This window comes from Vitis vinifera, chromosome 13 (genome assembly GCF_030704535.1).
Source record: "Vitis vinifera cultivar Pinot Noir 40024 chromosome 13, ASM3070453v1".
In the NCBI taxonomy this organism is placed as follows: domain Eukaryota; kingdom Viridiplantae; phylum Streptophyta; class Magnoliopsida; order Vitales; family Vitaceae; genus Vitis; species Vitis vinifera.
In genome coordinates this window covers 28643785-28658627 of record NC_081817.1, presented here as the reverse complement: position 1 = coordinate 28658627, position 14843 = coordinate 28643785, and the positions used below count along the sequence as shown (strand labels likewise).

The following is a 14843-nucleotide window of genomic DNA, read 5'->3' as shown; positions in this document are numbered from 1 at the left end:
AACACTGAAAATTTAGCTGACGATAGGCAACTCCACATCCACCCCACCCATTTAGACCCGAAGCCCATCTTTTGTAACACCTTCACCAAGAACTTCCAATTGATGCTGTCATAGGCTTTCTCTATATCCAACTTGCATATAATGCCCTTTTCCTTTTGTTTCTGCCACGTGTCTATCACTTCATTTGCAATTAAAGAAGCATCAAGGATTTGTCTTCCCTTCACAAAGGCATTCTGAGACGTGGACACCACCTTACCAACTACTTTCTTCATTCTATTAGCTAGCACTTTAGCCAATAACTTGTAAAGCCCCCCCAAGAGACTAATCGGTCTGAAGTCTCTAAGGTCCTCAACCCCACTTTTCTTGGGGATCAGCACCAAGAAGGTATTGTTGAGGCTCTTGAGGAAAGAACTGTGGACATAGAAGTCTTTGAACATTTCCAAAATCTCCTCTTCAATGAACTCCCAACAACTTTGCCAGAATGCCATTGTAAAGCCGTCCGAACCAGGGGCTTTATCCCCATTCATCTCCATCAGAGCCACATAGATTTCATCCTCTGTAAAGGGCCTCTCCAAGGTCTCAGCCTCTTGTTGGTTGATCTGGTCTAACTGAAGGCCCCCTATGTCTGCCTTCCACCCCATATCTTCTGAAAGCAAGCTTTGAAACGCGCTAGCAATTCCTTCCCTGATTTCCTGCTCCTCTATCAGCCACTCCCCATTGATCTTTATTCTCTCCAAATAATTATTTCTACGATGAGCGCTTGCCATACGATGAAAATAGCCCGTATTTCTATCCCCCTCCTTCAGCCATATTTCCCTAGAAAGCTGTCTCCAATGAGTTTCTTCCATAATCACCCATTTCCTATAATTATCCTTTGCTTCTTTCTTAAGCTCTGTTTCCTCCACAGTCAGAATTCTCCCACTTTCCTCCCTATCCCAAAACTCCACCTGCTGCAAGGCTAAGGATTTATTGCTCTCCAGCTTCCCAAAGACTTCTCTATTCCAAACTTTCAATTTCTGTTTGATTTCCTTCATCTTAGTAGCCAACTTGTAACTACCACTGCCCCTAACCTCAATTCCTTGCCACCAGCTGTGCACTAAATCTTTGAAGCCCTCAACCTTAAACCACATATTTTCAAATCTGAATGTAGTTGGGCCTCGTCTTATCCCCCCCCCCCCACTAGCATAATTGGGAAATGATCGGATACCGGACGGGGCAGCCTACATTGACTAATCCCATTGTATTGGTCTGTCCAACTAGGGGATACAAGGAACCTGTCCAATCTTGCCCAGGCCTGATTGTTTTGTCCCCCATTCCAAGTAAATTCTCCCCCTTGAAGGGGGAGATCCATCAGCCCAAGATCATCCACTATTTCCGTAAATTTCCTCATTGCTGAATTCATTCTCCTCTGGCTACTCCTTTCCCTCGGAAACAAAGTTATGTTAAAATCCCCCCCTATACACCAAGGGTCTTCCCACAGCCCTCTAATCGCCCCCAACTCATCCCATAAAGCCTCCCTTTCCACCTTGGAGAACAGACCATACACTCCCGTAAAAATCCATATCGCCCCATTTTCTACATTCCGAAATCTACAAGATAAAGTAAACTGGCCCTCTTCCCAATCTATAATCTCCAGAGACCTTTTATCCCAGCATATCAGAATCCCTCCCGAAGCTCCTTCCGCATTCACAGCTTTCCACTCTAGGAATCTTCCGGAGCCTATGCTTCTCGCAATGTTATCCAACATAGCTTGAATTTTAGTCTCCTGAATACAGATTACGTCCACCCTCTGATTCCTTATAAACGTCTTAATTACTTTTCTTTTAGAGCTATCATTTGCTCCCCTCACATTCCAACTCAGAATTTTCATCTTCCTTAGACAATCACAATCTGGCGCCCTTTGCCCTGTACCGAGCCTTTCTGTTTAATTCCCCCCTCATAATTGATGGAGCATTCCAGTCTTTTTAACTCCCTTTCAAACTTAGATTTTTCCAATAGCTCTTTACTATGGATTTTCTCCCTCCTTTTTCTGATTTGAGACAGAAAATTCAGGATTTCCTTCTCCAATCCCTCCGTGGGGAATCCCAGGAATTGACTGAATTTCGCCAAATCACTCTCCTCCCATTTATCATCCTGCATTCCTCTCTCTGTTTGGGAATCATATATGGCACCAACCCCAGGAATCCCCCTGCCCTTATCACTGCTGCTTTCATTTGCTCCCACCTCCCTACATCCATTGCTCCTTTCAATACAGCCCTCATATACTGTTAGCCACATTGTATTGTCAACCCGAACTTCCTCATTCCAATCCCCAGAATGATCGAAAGATTCCCCTCCCGAAGTCCGATCAAAATTAAAAGAATTGAGATGAGAGATCCCCAAAACCCTTTTCCCCCAAGAACACAACCCCCTTCCATACCTCATTGACTCCTCTTCAAGCACCTTATCCGTCTCTGATATCCTAGCCACACCAATTAACTTCCTCATGTCCTCAGTCTCCCACGCAACAAAAGGCTCTGGCACATGAGACTTACCTGGATCAAGCCCCGTCCACAATAAGTCCTTCTTCTGAAAGATATTATGGTCTTGGCCTGCTGATGAAGATGGGCCCTCCCTTGTCTTTACACCTATATCAGGCTGTTGACCATATCCCTTTGAATTTGGGCCTTTGTTTGATGGCGAGACTGGGCCTATAGTGGAACAACCCACCTCATCAGGTCTATGCGACGGGCCTGCTTCTGGACTTGCAGCCACCCCTTTCATTTTCAATCCCATTACTCCACTCTTCAGCCCAGGCCCACCGACCCCTCTTAACTCCTTTGGGCTGGCATTTGGGCTTAAGTGGTGCACTGCACCAGATTGAGCCCAAGACGGGATTATTGGGCTTCGGGCTGCGTTGGATACAGCCCGACCCGAATCAGTCCTCTGCCCACCGGTCCCATCATCTGACGGATGCAGGTTCTCGAGCCTCACGCTCACCCACCCCTTCGTCACTCGCTTCTCCGCGCGTGAGGACTCCTCACCCCCAACCTCGCTGCTACGACTGCCATCTGCTTGTCTGGAAGACCTCCTTATCACCGGACGGCATTCCCACCATAACGATACCTCATAGACCTCCTCCTCCACTTCGACTTCCAGAACACTCGGTCGAGCATCGCCTCTTCCTCTCACTAAGATTCTGGCCCACTGTAGCTCGCCCAACGTCTTCGTTTGTTCGTCGACTGTGATAAAGCCGCCGCATTCGTCCCCCACTTTCTTCAAAATCTCTAGGCTCCAAAGCGAGACTGGAAGCCCAAATAATCTCACCCAAATTTCCTTTGCCTTCTCCTCCTCTGTCGTCCCACTCCTCGGACTCCAAAAATCCAGCCCTACCTGGACCCCTTCCATCGTGCGATTCCCAGAAGATACAACACGACGCGCCTCTTCCAAGTCTTCAAAGTCCAGTAGAACCCTTCCCTTTTCCATTTTAGCCAACCCTAAGCTACCTTTAAGCTCCCACGATTTTGCCCAAAGCTGTCCCAGCTTCTCAAGATCATCATCTCCCCCTAAGTTACCCTTCCTACTCGCCACAACACAGTGTTCTAACTTCTTCAGCAATCCCATCGATTCCTCTCTTTTCACCTTCACTACGATCGCGTTTGGATTGCCCAACAGAGCTCGTTTTGCTATTGTTGCGTACGAACTCCCCCCAACAATTTTCCCCATAGCCTTTCCTTCCTGGGTTTTTGATTTACTGACAAAAGAGCCTATCACCTCTTTAAGCTTCTCCGCCATGGTCATCCACCCCCTCTTTTCCTTTCTGCCTCTCGGGATGAAGATGCAGAAATGTTTCCTCTCTAGATCGGAGACCCCTAGCCGGATAAACCCCCCCGCTTTGTTTATCCCTCGTGACATAGAGAATGTTCGACCCTGTTCCTTCCACTCCCTTCCCCATCTTGCCTCTTTCTCATCCTTAATACAGAGGTTCAGACCTTCCAAGAACAACCCTAGACTGTCCGAACCCAAACAAACCCATGACGAAACCCCTCCCTTCTTCTCCACAATGAGGACTTGGATTTTTCCTTTCCTCTCGTCCCCAATAATCTCAAACTCCTTGGATTCCACGATGAATTTGCATTCCTTCCTTCTGCTTCGCGGCGCCGACCCCTCATCCCCCTCCTCACCATCACACTCTCCTGCGCACTCTCTCTCACCTTCTCTCGCTCTCTCTCTCTCTCCCATTTTTCAGCATTTCCATTAATTCACCTTCATACTTGGGAAACTGTTTAGATTTAGGAAAACATCAAAGTGCATGCCTAGCCAAATAAATCCATATGTTGGTTATTTAGTTCTTTTTGCAAGATCAAGTCATGAGTTTTGCGGCAATATCATTGGGTTAGCATACAAGTTAATATTTCATCACCTTCATGGATAGGATGGAGTTTTCTAGATCTCCAACTAGCTAACTAGTAATTAGTTCAAAACCTGGTATTAAAAAGGGACGCAAGCATAAATAACATATTAAACAGGTAAGAGACATTTTCTGGCAATGAAGATTTCAATTGCACAGAAGAGTAGAGATGAGATATGTTGTAAAAAAGATGATGTAATGTTTACCTTTTGGCAAAGGTTACGAATAACTGAAACTTTCTTTACCCGTGCCCTTGCATCCTCTGGCAACTCAAACTACATCAAAAAGGAACTTGGTTCAGACATAAATTAATGCACAATTGACAACACTAGCAATAATAACATGTATGAACAACAGGAAGTGCTTGGACATCCCATAGAAATGGGTAAGTCAATTTTATATGTTCAGCACTGGAAAGGAAAAATCCACCCTCTAGAACGCACAATTGCATAAATTTGTCCCGATCACAAATGATGATAAATTGATTTCTCGACTGAATGTACCCATTTTTCCAATGTTCCATTTAAGAGTGGACTAGTTCAAATTTCAAGGGATGTTTTCCCAACCACCCTAATAAAGTATCAACTTGAATTAATGATACCTCATATTTGAGTTTTGCAAATTCCAGAATGTCAAGCCACAAACTGTCTGAGCTAACATTCATATATGAGGATTGATTCTTTCTTGCAGATGCTCCAGCTTTCCACTTGGCTTGAGCTTTAGAAGACCTGCTTGAAGTATGATGCCCCGCATGGTCCTGAAAAAATTTGTATCGATTACTTGAGAGGACAATAAGGTCCATCATTTTTCTATGAATAAGACCTATCAAAAAAAAAAAATCATTTTTCTACAAATAAGATATAGATGTAAGAATAAGATCCCAAAATTTTTGAATTGTACAAGTCTTCCCATCTTCTAGTTAAGCAATGGTAAATCCTGAACAAGTTCATCCATATTTCTCATATCATACCTTTTTTGAGGTTCTGGCTTGTGTACTATTAGCAGTAGCTTTTACACCAACAGCTTGATAACTTCCAAAGAAACAGTTGAAGAAATGTGAGATTGCAGGCCCAATATCATGATCCTCAGTATTTCTCAAAACATCCTGCATGACAAGAAATGAGATGACCAACAGATAAACCATGAACCCTTATTAACGCAAAATTACAGCTGGCAATTTTATGTGCATTTGATTATCAATCTAAGCACTGAGATCCTAATATATCACAAAATTCACAGTTTAATTTAGATGACAAACTAAAATTGTTTGTATTTAGCTACCTTACTCAGAAGTGTGGCATTTAGAACATACACTAATTTGACTTAACTAGGAAAAAAGATAGCATATCTGAAATTTCATGCATGGTCAATAATTTTAACACTTGGTACCAAGGAAAAAATGAGATCATAAGTTTACCCTGATAGAGAAGAATGCGAGCACACACATTCCATTTTTTTTTTTCCATTCTACCAAAACATCCACATCTTTAATTTAATTCAAGGGAGTGTCTTAACAGAAACTGGAAATGACATAGACATCTAAAGTTTTTGCTACTTATTTTCCTCTCAGGTATTATTTGTAGCATGTGTGCATTAGTCATTCACTTGAAAAATCATGACCCAGGTGCACCTAGTTCTACTATTAATATTAGTAAGGAAACACATGCAGTAAAGAAAATGTTCGATCCAACCCATTTGGGTCATATTTGATACAGGTCAACTTCATTCGACCCATTCAAGAAGTTTTTGTGAGTGATGGTGTTGTCTTTTGAGGTTCTGGACTGTGTTTCTCATTATTTTGTTTTAAGGATCATTGTTTTAAGGATCCCCCATCCTTCATATCTCATTTTGTATTTTTTTCATAAATAAATTATTGCTTACAATAACACAGTATGCAATTGTAAGATGCCACATTTCCTTTTTCATGCCCAAATCCATGAAAACCTTTTATGCTTAAAATAAAGTAAAGGTCTATTTGGAAAATTGTCATGATCAAGCTCTATTTGAAAAAAAATTTAAGGAATTCCACAACAAACTTGCACGAACATGAGATGTTGAAGTAGGCAAAAGAATGTTGGTACCTTCAGAATGTGCTTTGCAGACCTAACTACAATCTCGTTGGAACAAAGCTCCCATAGATGAGGTAAATGTTTGGTCCTATCAGCTACCTGGAGAAAAGCCAAAAGCATTAAATTCACTAAAAAACCAAACTACATATAAATCACACACATCACCCAACTGATTTTAGATTTTCCAATTCAAGCTTTAGAAAATGTTTACTTGCACCACTTTTTTAGGCCAAAATCTAAATAAAAATATTATTAATAAAAGGATAGGATGGAAACAGTTATCAGCTCAAGCTTACTTTTCCAATATAGCGAACATTGATTCCATGAGCATGGAGTGCTTCTGTCAATGTTTGCCCATCCATGGGTGACACTTCAAGGGTGCAAAGATCTTGTATGAACTTGGGAAGTACAACATCTGTAAGATGAGAACTAGCTTTCCTCACATTTTCTTCATCAGCAGCAATCTCCTGGTGAATAAGGAAACAAGCCAGTAAGAGGAAAATGTTGGACTTGAGACATAGACAAGTGAATAGATTTATTTTACAAAATTTACCTCTGGACTCCCAGCCAACTTAAACTCGGTAAAGACATTAGGGTTAAAAAACATTTCCTCACACGATTCAGTGCTTTCAGCATGTGCAGAAGCAGAGTCTGGGGCAGCCTCAATCTTCCCTTCAATTGTCAAATCCTGTGAAAAGCAATAGGAGGTACATATAATGAAGTTTTGGGGAGATACAGGGCAGGAAACAGGTTGATTTGATGTCACATCTGATTGAGTTTGACTCCAACTATATATGATGAGATGCAGATTCAAATCTGACAAGAACTTAAATCCAATAATATGTGATGACATATAAATCCAAGTCTGAAAATTCACTAGGAAAAAAAAGTATATGCAAATTTAAATAAAATCCAAGGATATAAGATCAAACCATTTCTGTAAAGGCACATGCACACGCACATATACACACATGTATGTACATATACAATACACACTATATGCACAGTGCACATAACACACACACACACGTGATACACTCAATTCCCACAGTACACAACACACACATGACACACACATATATAACACACGCCATGCACATAAAAAGCACAAGCAGGTGCATACACAGAACACAGGCCCCCACACAATACACACAGTAAACAGAACACACAGAGGTCAAATCCTACCAAGATTGTATACACATATGTGCAAGTTTGAACCAATTATAACCAATTTCATAAACCAATTCAAATTCAGCTTTCCAGATCTGATCACACTCATTATCAAAGCTTAATTGGAATAAATTTGAATATAATTCAGGCTATAAAGCAATGGATTGACCGCCCCTAGTCCAAGGACACAATGCATTATAAAGGATGTTTTTGATAGAGAAAACACTTGGTGTGACATATTAGCATGCAAATAATACAATTTCCAGGTATCAATTCACGTGAAACCTTTCAAATGAACATGCTAGCATAAAAAAATTCAACTTAAAAAAAGTCAAAAAATCATCAAAGATTGTGAATAGCAAGTTGGTTTAATAGCTAGAAAAACTTGTGCCATGGCTATGCTATGATTGAAACCTACATTTCCTGATTTTATATTGTATGCCCCACAATGCCACACTGCAGACTCCCTACAAAGAAATGAATTTTCTAACTCCACTTTATGTAATTATATAATCTCCTGCATGCATGCATGCATGTATAGAGCAAATATAGTTATTCAAGACAATTTATACACAAAAAATATAATAGGAAAGCAGACTTTAAATAGGTCTATTCTCATAAAAACAAGTACAAGATAAATTAAGCTTCCACACGGGAAAAGTAATGCACATCTGAAAAATGCTCCACAGAGAAGGCATTTTCACTGTATTAAACATATGGTATAGCCAAATGAATTTCAATGGAAACAGCACTCTTTACCTGAGAATCAGAAGCTACAGCATCATTTGCATCAGTTCTCACTTGTTCATCAACACTAGAAGCTTTTGGAGAATCAGAGGCTACATGAACCTCACCCCCAGATTTAGTCTTTCTTTTTAATCTTTCTGCCACTTCAGCCTTCTTGCAGCAATACAAAACTTAATTTAAGAAAGGAAACACAACTACAGTGCTGAAGAAAGATAAGATAGAAGACATCCTTTACCTGGCAAAAGGCAGTGATCAATTCTGGTCTCAGAATACAAAATCGGGACCCAGGTCCAGTATAGTTTGCATCACGAGGAGTTACTCTCATGAGGTCCAAAAGATAGTGCCTGAAATAAAAAGTAAAAGTAAAAAAGAGTAAAACAAAGTGGAAAAGCACAACACAATAGAATACAATGCTTAAACAGATGACATAAGATTGTCGCCTCCCAAAATTTGAAATGCAAATTAGGGCATACAGTTGAGTTTAGAACTGTCAAGCCTGTCAGTTCATCAACTTCAAAATTCAAGAAAGAAATGACTAACAGAAAAAGGTCCAGTGCACTAGTTAGGCAGTCCTCAAATTGTTTCCAAAATTCAGAACATAATTTCTTAATGTCGCAAACCAGGTTTAATGGTATAAGAAACAAGCATACACCACTAAAGCAAAAAATAAAAACAACCCATTTAAAAAATGCAAGACCAAGGTTTTCAAGTAATTACCTGTCATCACTACCAACAATGCCCTTGCATTCCACTGGTGCAGCTAATTTGAAAACATTCCCAGAACCGTCACGGACTGTATGTTCCTTCAAATGAAGGTGTTTGGCTGCCTCTAATACCTATAGATATACAGAGAGATAAATATAATAAACAATTGGCAAGTTTTGAATTTACAAATCCTAAGTTGGGCAATACATATCTCAGTCTTAAATTCTTCATCGGTAAGTTAACACATATGGGCCAATATTATCATGTGTTAAAAAGAAAAGAGATAACTCTAAAGTCCAACATCACACTGACTGTAAAGATGACAAAGGGTCTCATCAGAATGTAGCACCATGTAGTGTGATTGTCAGAAAAGTACTGGAGTTTTGTTAACAGCTTTTTTAGGCTGAAATCTTGGTCCTAAAACATACCATTCTTGTTTCTTTTTCTTCAAAATGATATATTCCTTAATGTTTAAAATGTCGTTCAACTAAAGATTCAAATAAATAGCTTCCTATCAAAAAGGAAAAAGTAAAAGAAAATAGGTAACAGTACTGGAGTCTTGTTAACAGCTTTTTTAAGCTAAAACCTTGGCCCTAAAACATATCATTCTTTCAAAATGATATATTCCTTAGAGTCTAAAATGTCATTGCACTAAAGATCCAAATAGACAGCTTCCTGTCATAAAAGAAAAAGGAAATTCAAATAGATAACCATAAAATAAACAAAATAAAAAATAAAAAGTAAACTATTAACTATTAAGTTGCAATCATTTCTTCACATTGAGGTTCTCTCAAGTTTAAAAACAAAATCCATCACCATAAGGAGACCAACAAGATTTCTCAATAAAGTAAAAAACTTGCAAAGATGACATCAAGATAAAATCCCCCTCACCTTGGAATGAAAGTCTTCATTCCAGCATATTTTCTTGCCATTGTCAACCGAACCATACAGAAGAGAGTCTGATTTATCCCCTTGAAGGATGCCAGGTAAAACACTCTGCAAAAAGTGATATATTTTAAGAATGAATAAGGAGAAAAAATTACAATAAAAAAGAAACACAAGATTAAGAAAGAAGACAGAGATAGCTGAAAATAGAAATATAGTGACAAAAGCACTAAAAATTAGGATATGTAATCAGTTGATAGTAGGACGTTACAGGTCAAAAGCTAAAGTCATCAAATAAGCAACCAGACAACTCATCAATTTCATCAATCAATAAGGTTAATGAGGCAAATTTTCCAAAACTATTAAAAATACCCTTTTATGAGAGAAACAACATAAAGGCACAAAACAGATGATGCCCAGGTTCCAAATACACACATCTATTACTCTATGACACTTGGAACCAATATAAGCTAGAAAAAGGTTATAAAATCCAGGAAGGTGAGCTTCATTGTAAAAGATGAGAGAAGTGATATCATGCATGCACCTGAGCTACAACTCTATGACCCCTGTAATCAATAATGGCCATAGCAAGGTTATAAAGTCCAGGAACATCAGCTTCCTGGTATGCTTTGGTGCCTTTCAAATCATTATTTGCAGAGGCATAAGTAGCCTGCTCACTGTCGATCGATTGAGTCTCAGAAGAAACATCAGGAGCCAACTCCTGTACACCATTAAGTTCCAGTTTCATTGAGCCATCACAATTTTCCCCATTGGAAGTTCCACTAGTTCCATGCAACAAATCATTGGAAGCCTTTTCAGATGAATTGTGTGACAAGTTTCTGCTCTCAACCTTTGAAATAGGATCTGATGCACGCTTCTTAGACAACTGATCAAGGTCCGCATCAACGGCAAAACTGAAGAATATATTGTTGTGAACATACCTAGAAACAAAATAACACTTGTCAACATGAAGAAAAAAAACTTCAAAAAAAACTTTTCAGTAAAATGCTCTGAATTTTAAATACAGGAACAAAAAACAATAACACAAATACAGCACCAATTCACAACTTCATTGTTTGAATCCATGACCGCATATATCACAAGATGATATGTTAATACAAGACAGTATTCCTTCTATGACCTGATTATATAAAACCAACAAGGAAAAGTAAACTAATATAGCAAAGCTGACTCTGAGATATGATCCTGCAAATGGCCAAGCATTCATCATAAAGTAAAACTTCACTTTGCTTTTCTTTTTTAGACTACATCTCACTCCATCAGAAACAAAGAATATCGGCCTTACTCAAGAGTAATCAAAACCAGACCACCCAGTGAGAAAGGTGAAGTGCCCAGTCAACTGTTTCTTGTCACCAAAACTACTAAAACCTTTATAATCTGCTAAAAATGTATATAGAGCGAGGGAGTTGCAATCTATTCGGTCTGACACATCTAGAACATACTTATCAAAGCTTATGTCTTGTTTAAATTCTAAAACTCACAGCATTCATATCCTCTGGAACCTGGCTTAGAACAACCAAGTCAACCCAGGTTGAACTGGTTGATCCATGCAACCATCAGCATGGTCTGAAATTGTCTGGTTCAGATATCTATGGACTCAACACATCCTCCCAAGTTGAAAAGAAAGAAATAGGACTGTGCTTACATGGAGGATAATTAGCAGTAAACAAGTTGCAAACTCAATGCTAATAAGCAACATAAAGACATGCTAAAGTGGTCAGACACACAATGCATATGTACATGTAATATTGTTGAGAGAAGTTGAAAAATGTAGGAAGTTGGGTGTGAAAGGCTGTCAGAGATGCGAGAGACAACTCATTATTGGAAAATGACATTTTTGTTTAGACTTCATTATGTGAATTATATATAATAGATGTTTTGGAGATTTGGTACACAAAAAATGATTAGCAAGGATGGAGGAGAGAGAAGATAATGCATTCCAGTTAAACAGCCAGCAAATCCAATCATGGTACTTTTCAATACCAAAGCAGCAAAAAGAAACTATTTAAGAGATGTCACAATGTATTGAAAATGTTACGGAATTCATTTTAGGTTCCACTAACATGTGAAAGCATTCTGGATCAGTAGGATTTATTGGGGGTATACATCTGCTGATGACTCCAATAGCACCACTTATTGCTGCATCAACGAAGTCAGAAGTCACTTTGTAAAGGGCCCTATCCCGCAAGATCCTGTTAGAAAATAATTTTAAATAGCAATTAGATGCCACAGGTGAAATAAACTTCACTGCACTTATACTTCAAAAAAATTGTAAGGCAAGAAAAATAAGCAGCAAATGAATAGGGGAAACAATATGCATAACTGTAGCAAGCAAAATAGAGAATAGAACGCACCTTTCCTGAGGAGATGTATGGGGAAACTCCCGGCAAGATTGCAATTCCTCATTCCAGTCTCTTTGCATGCCAATTAGCTCACTTCCATAAGAAAGGGTCAATGCTTCCTCAGCTCTTGCTGCATCACGTATGTGATCTGAAAAAAGTCCCCCATATAAAATATATTAGGCAAACTGATATATGGCATCAAGAAATTTTAAAGGTGCACAAAACAAACAAGTCCGTACATCACATTGCTGCTGGATTGTAAATATACATAAAAATAGGATAAGAGAACAACTCTCCAAACTTACTAGTCTTGTTACTAAAGCAAATAAGATTAAAGTATTGTCATACAATAACACAACGAATACCATAAGTGGCAACAGAAAAGAAAATGAGCAGGAGTGCAGGCTGTGTAGCCAAGTAAATTTGAGAACTTGAAAAATATATTGAAAAGGTGATGGAGACAATTTCTTGAACACTGCTACCATACCATCAGCAAATATGCCTCCTTTTCCACTATGTATGACTTTATACTATAGGTTCACAAAGCCTCAACGCATTTCAACTAAAAACAGTGTCATGTGATAGAAAACCTCTTTTCCACACTCAAGGTTTTGCTTTGAAGATGAATCCACAAAGCAGGCAGAAAAAATGTTGTTTTAGCCTGAAACAATGGTCTATGGCATAAAAAGATGGTGCAAGAATCAAACCAAGAAACCAAGACAGCGCCCAGTTTTGATGCCAACTAGAATTGACCGATAAAACTTTTTCTTTTGTTTCAAACGTATCAGCCAGTGTCAAATCATTACACAAGGCAAGCATTAGGTGCTTAAATGCTATATTAACAATGTGACCAAGACAAGTTAACAATAATGCCAGTTTGAACTTGACTCAGCTTCAAGATACCATATCTGAATGCTTATGAAGCTGTATCATTAATTTGCATCGAAACTATATTAGAAAAGAGATGTCAGGACATCATTTCCAGAACTTTATATGCTTTTAAACCACATGACCATAAAGAATCAAAATCATGAACAAACTTATTTGTAAGTTCAAAATTTACCAGGAACTGGGTACAATCCCAACCATGAACTTGGTGGCAAGAGAGATTGAACATTCTCAAAAGGATGTGCAGAGGCTTTCCGCTCCAAAATTTCCCGAAAAGCTTCAAAATAAGATACAGAAACAATAAATTGTCCATTCAAATAATGAGATAATTATATCACTTCCATTACCAACAAAACTAAGAATGCCACAAACACGTATTGTTACCTTTCTTGAACTTTGAGCTAATTTTTTGTAGGAGACCAATAAGGGTGGTAGCTTCAAATGTAGATTTACTCAGCCTTGGGTCGAGGGTATTTCCCGTGCTTGAGTTTACATAAAACACTTTTGTGGTTCCCGTAATACAAAATTTATTACCCTCCAATGTTACTACATCCAGATAAATCAAATCTCCAACAAGCCTGGAGGAACAAAAACACCATGCAGCATGCTGTTTATACCTCTTCCATAAAGGTTATGACTTATGTAATAGAAGTACAATAAAATACTGGCAAATTCTAAAACATAAGGATGCCAATAAACAGTGTAAAAATGTCAAGTGCAGAGAACAAAGTTAGCTATTCACCTCCTATTGCTTGGAGGAGGATTGAAGGACGAAAACACAATACTCTCCACACATTTGATCTCCTTTGAATGAGAAGATAACAAATTACTTAGGGAACCAGCAACATTGTCCATGAAACCCAAACCGTCAAGCTCTGGAACTTCTGTTTTCACTGGATCTGGATCACAGTAAAATCATGAAATCATACTCATTACAGGTCTCCCATAATTTTAAATGCATAAGATCCTCTAAACATGATGGAATAAAATGCTGAAAGATAAAAGAAATAAAATTGCAGGCTTAAACCCCGAACCTCCTGAACTTGAAGCTGTAGTTTGGGATGTCTCATGCTGTAAGGCAAGTGATGTTGATAATGATGCATGAAGTGAGGAAAGAGAGAGCAATTCTCGTGCACGATTAACATGGGCTCTGATAGACCTATCATCATATAACGCTGCCACAATTCATCCCATGTTAGAGCCCACAAATACTGCCTGGCATATAAAACTTGCATAGCAACACCAACCAAGCAAAAGAGGATTTGTATCAACATACCAGCAACCATCTCCAACGAGCAATCACCAGTAGTAATGTCAGCAACTTCAGAGATTTCATTGTAATCTTCCAGATGATGAACTGAACCATCCTTAGTGTGCAGTAATAAATCATAGCAGGTAAAGAAACAGGTCTCTGGAGCATCAAGAAGGAACTGCCGCACATCCATAACAGAATCACCTGGGTTTAACTGCCAATGCCAACAAATTTGAATCATTAACAGTAGCGGGGAAAAGAAAATGGCAAGAGTAAATTCAAGAACACAAACATATTAAATGAATGACATAAATAACTAGCATTAAAGAGAAATGAAGTATCAAAAAGGAAACTAAGAAATTAACTTAAAAAAT

At 38.8% G+C, this 14843-nt stretch overlaps 1 protein-coding gene across 1 annotated transcript in view; it reads right to left on the bottom strand.

Moving 5' to 3' along the window:
- The window catches only part of LOC100264871 (clustered mitochondria protein), a 28680-nt gene that overhangs the window by 8894 nt on the left and 4943 nt on the right, over window positions 1–14843 (bottom strand). The window contains exons 4-21 of the mRNA XM_010661022.3: window positions 14494–14683; window positions 14252–14392; window positions 13960–14116; window positions 13602–13795; window positions 13393–13494; window positions 12342–12477; window positions 12051–12179; window positions 10511–10907; window positions 9973–10077; window positions 9094–9212; window positions 8612–8720; window positions 8389–8526; window positions 7013–7147; window positions 6756–6926; window positions 6472–6558; window positions 5361–5495; window positions 4992–5147; window positions 4597–4665 (exon numbers count right to left, since the gene is read on the bottom strand). Coding sequence (XP_010659324.1) covers window positions 4597–4665; window positions 4992–5147; window positions 5361–5495; window positions 6472–6558; window positions 6756–6926; window positions 7013–7147; window positions 8389–8526; window positions 8612–8720; window positions 9094–9212; window positions 9973–10077; window positions 10511–10907; window positions 12051–12179; window positions 12342–12477; window positions 13393–13494; window positions 13602–13795; window positions 13960–14116; window positions 14252–14392; window positions 14494–14683 — 2670 coding nt within the window. The remainder of the gene's footprint in view (window positions 1–4596; window positions 4666–4991; window positions 5148–5360; window positions 5496–6471; window positions 6559–6755; window positions 6927–7012; window positions 7148–8388; window positions 8527–8611; window positions 8721–9093; window positions 9213–9972; window positions 10078–10510; window positions 10908–12050; window positions 12180–12341; window positions 12478–13392; window positions 13495–13601; window positions 13796–13959; window positions 14117–14251; window positions 14393–14493; window positions 14684–14843) is intronic.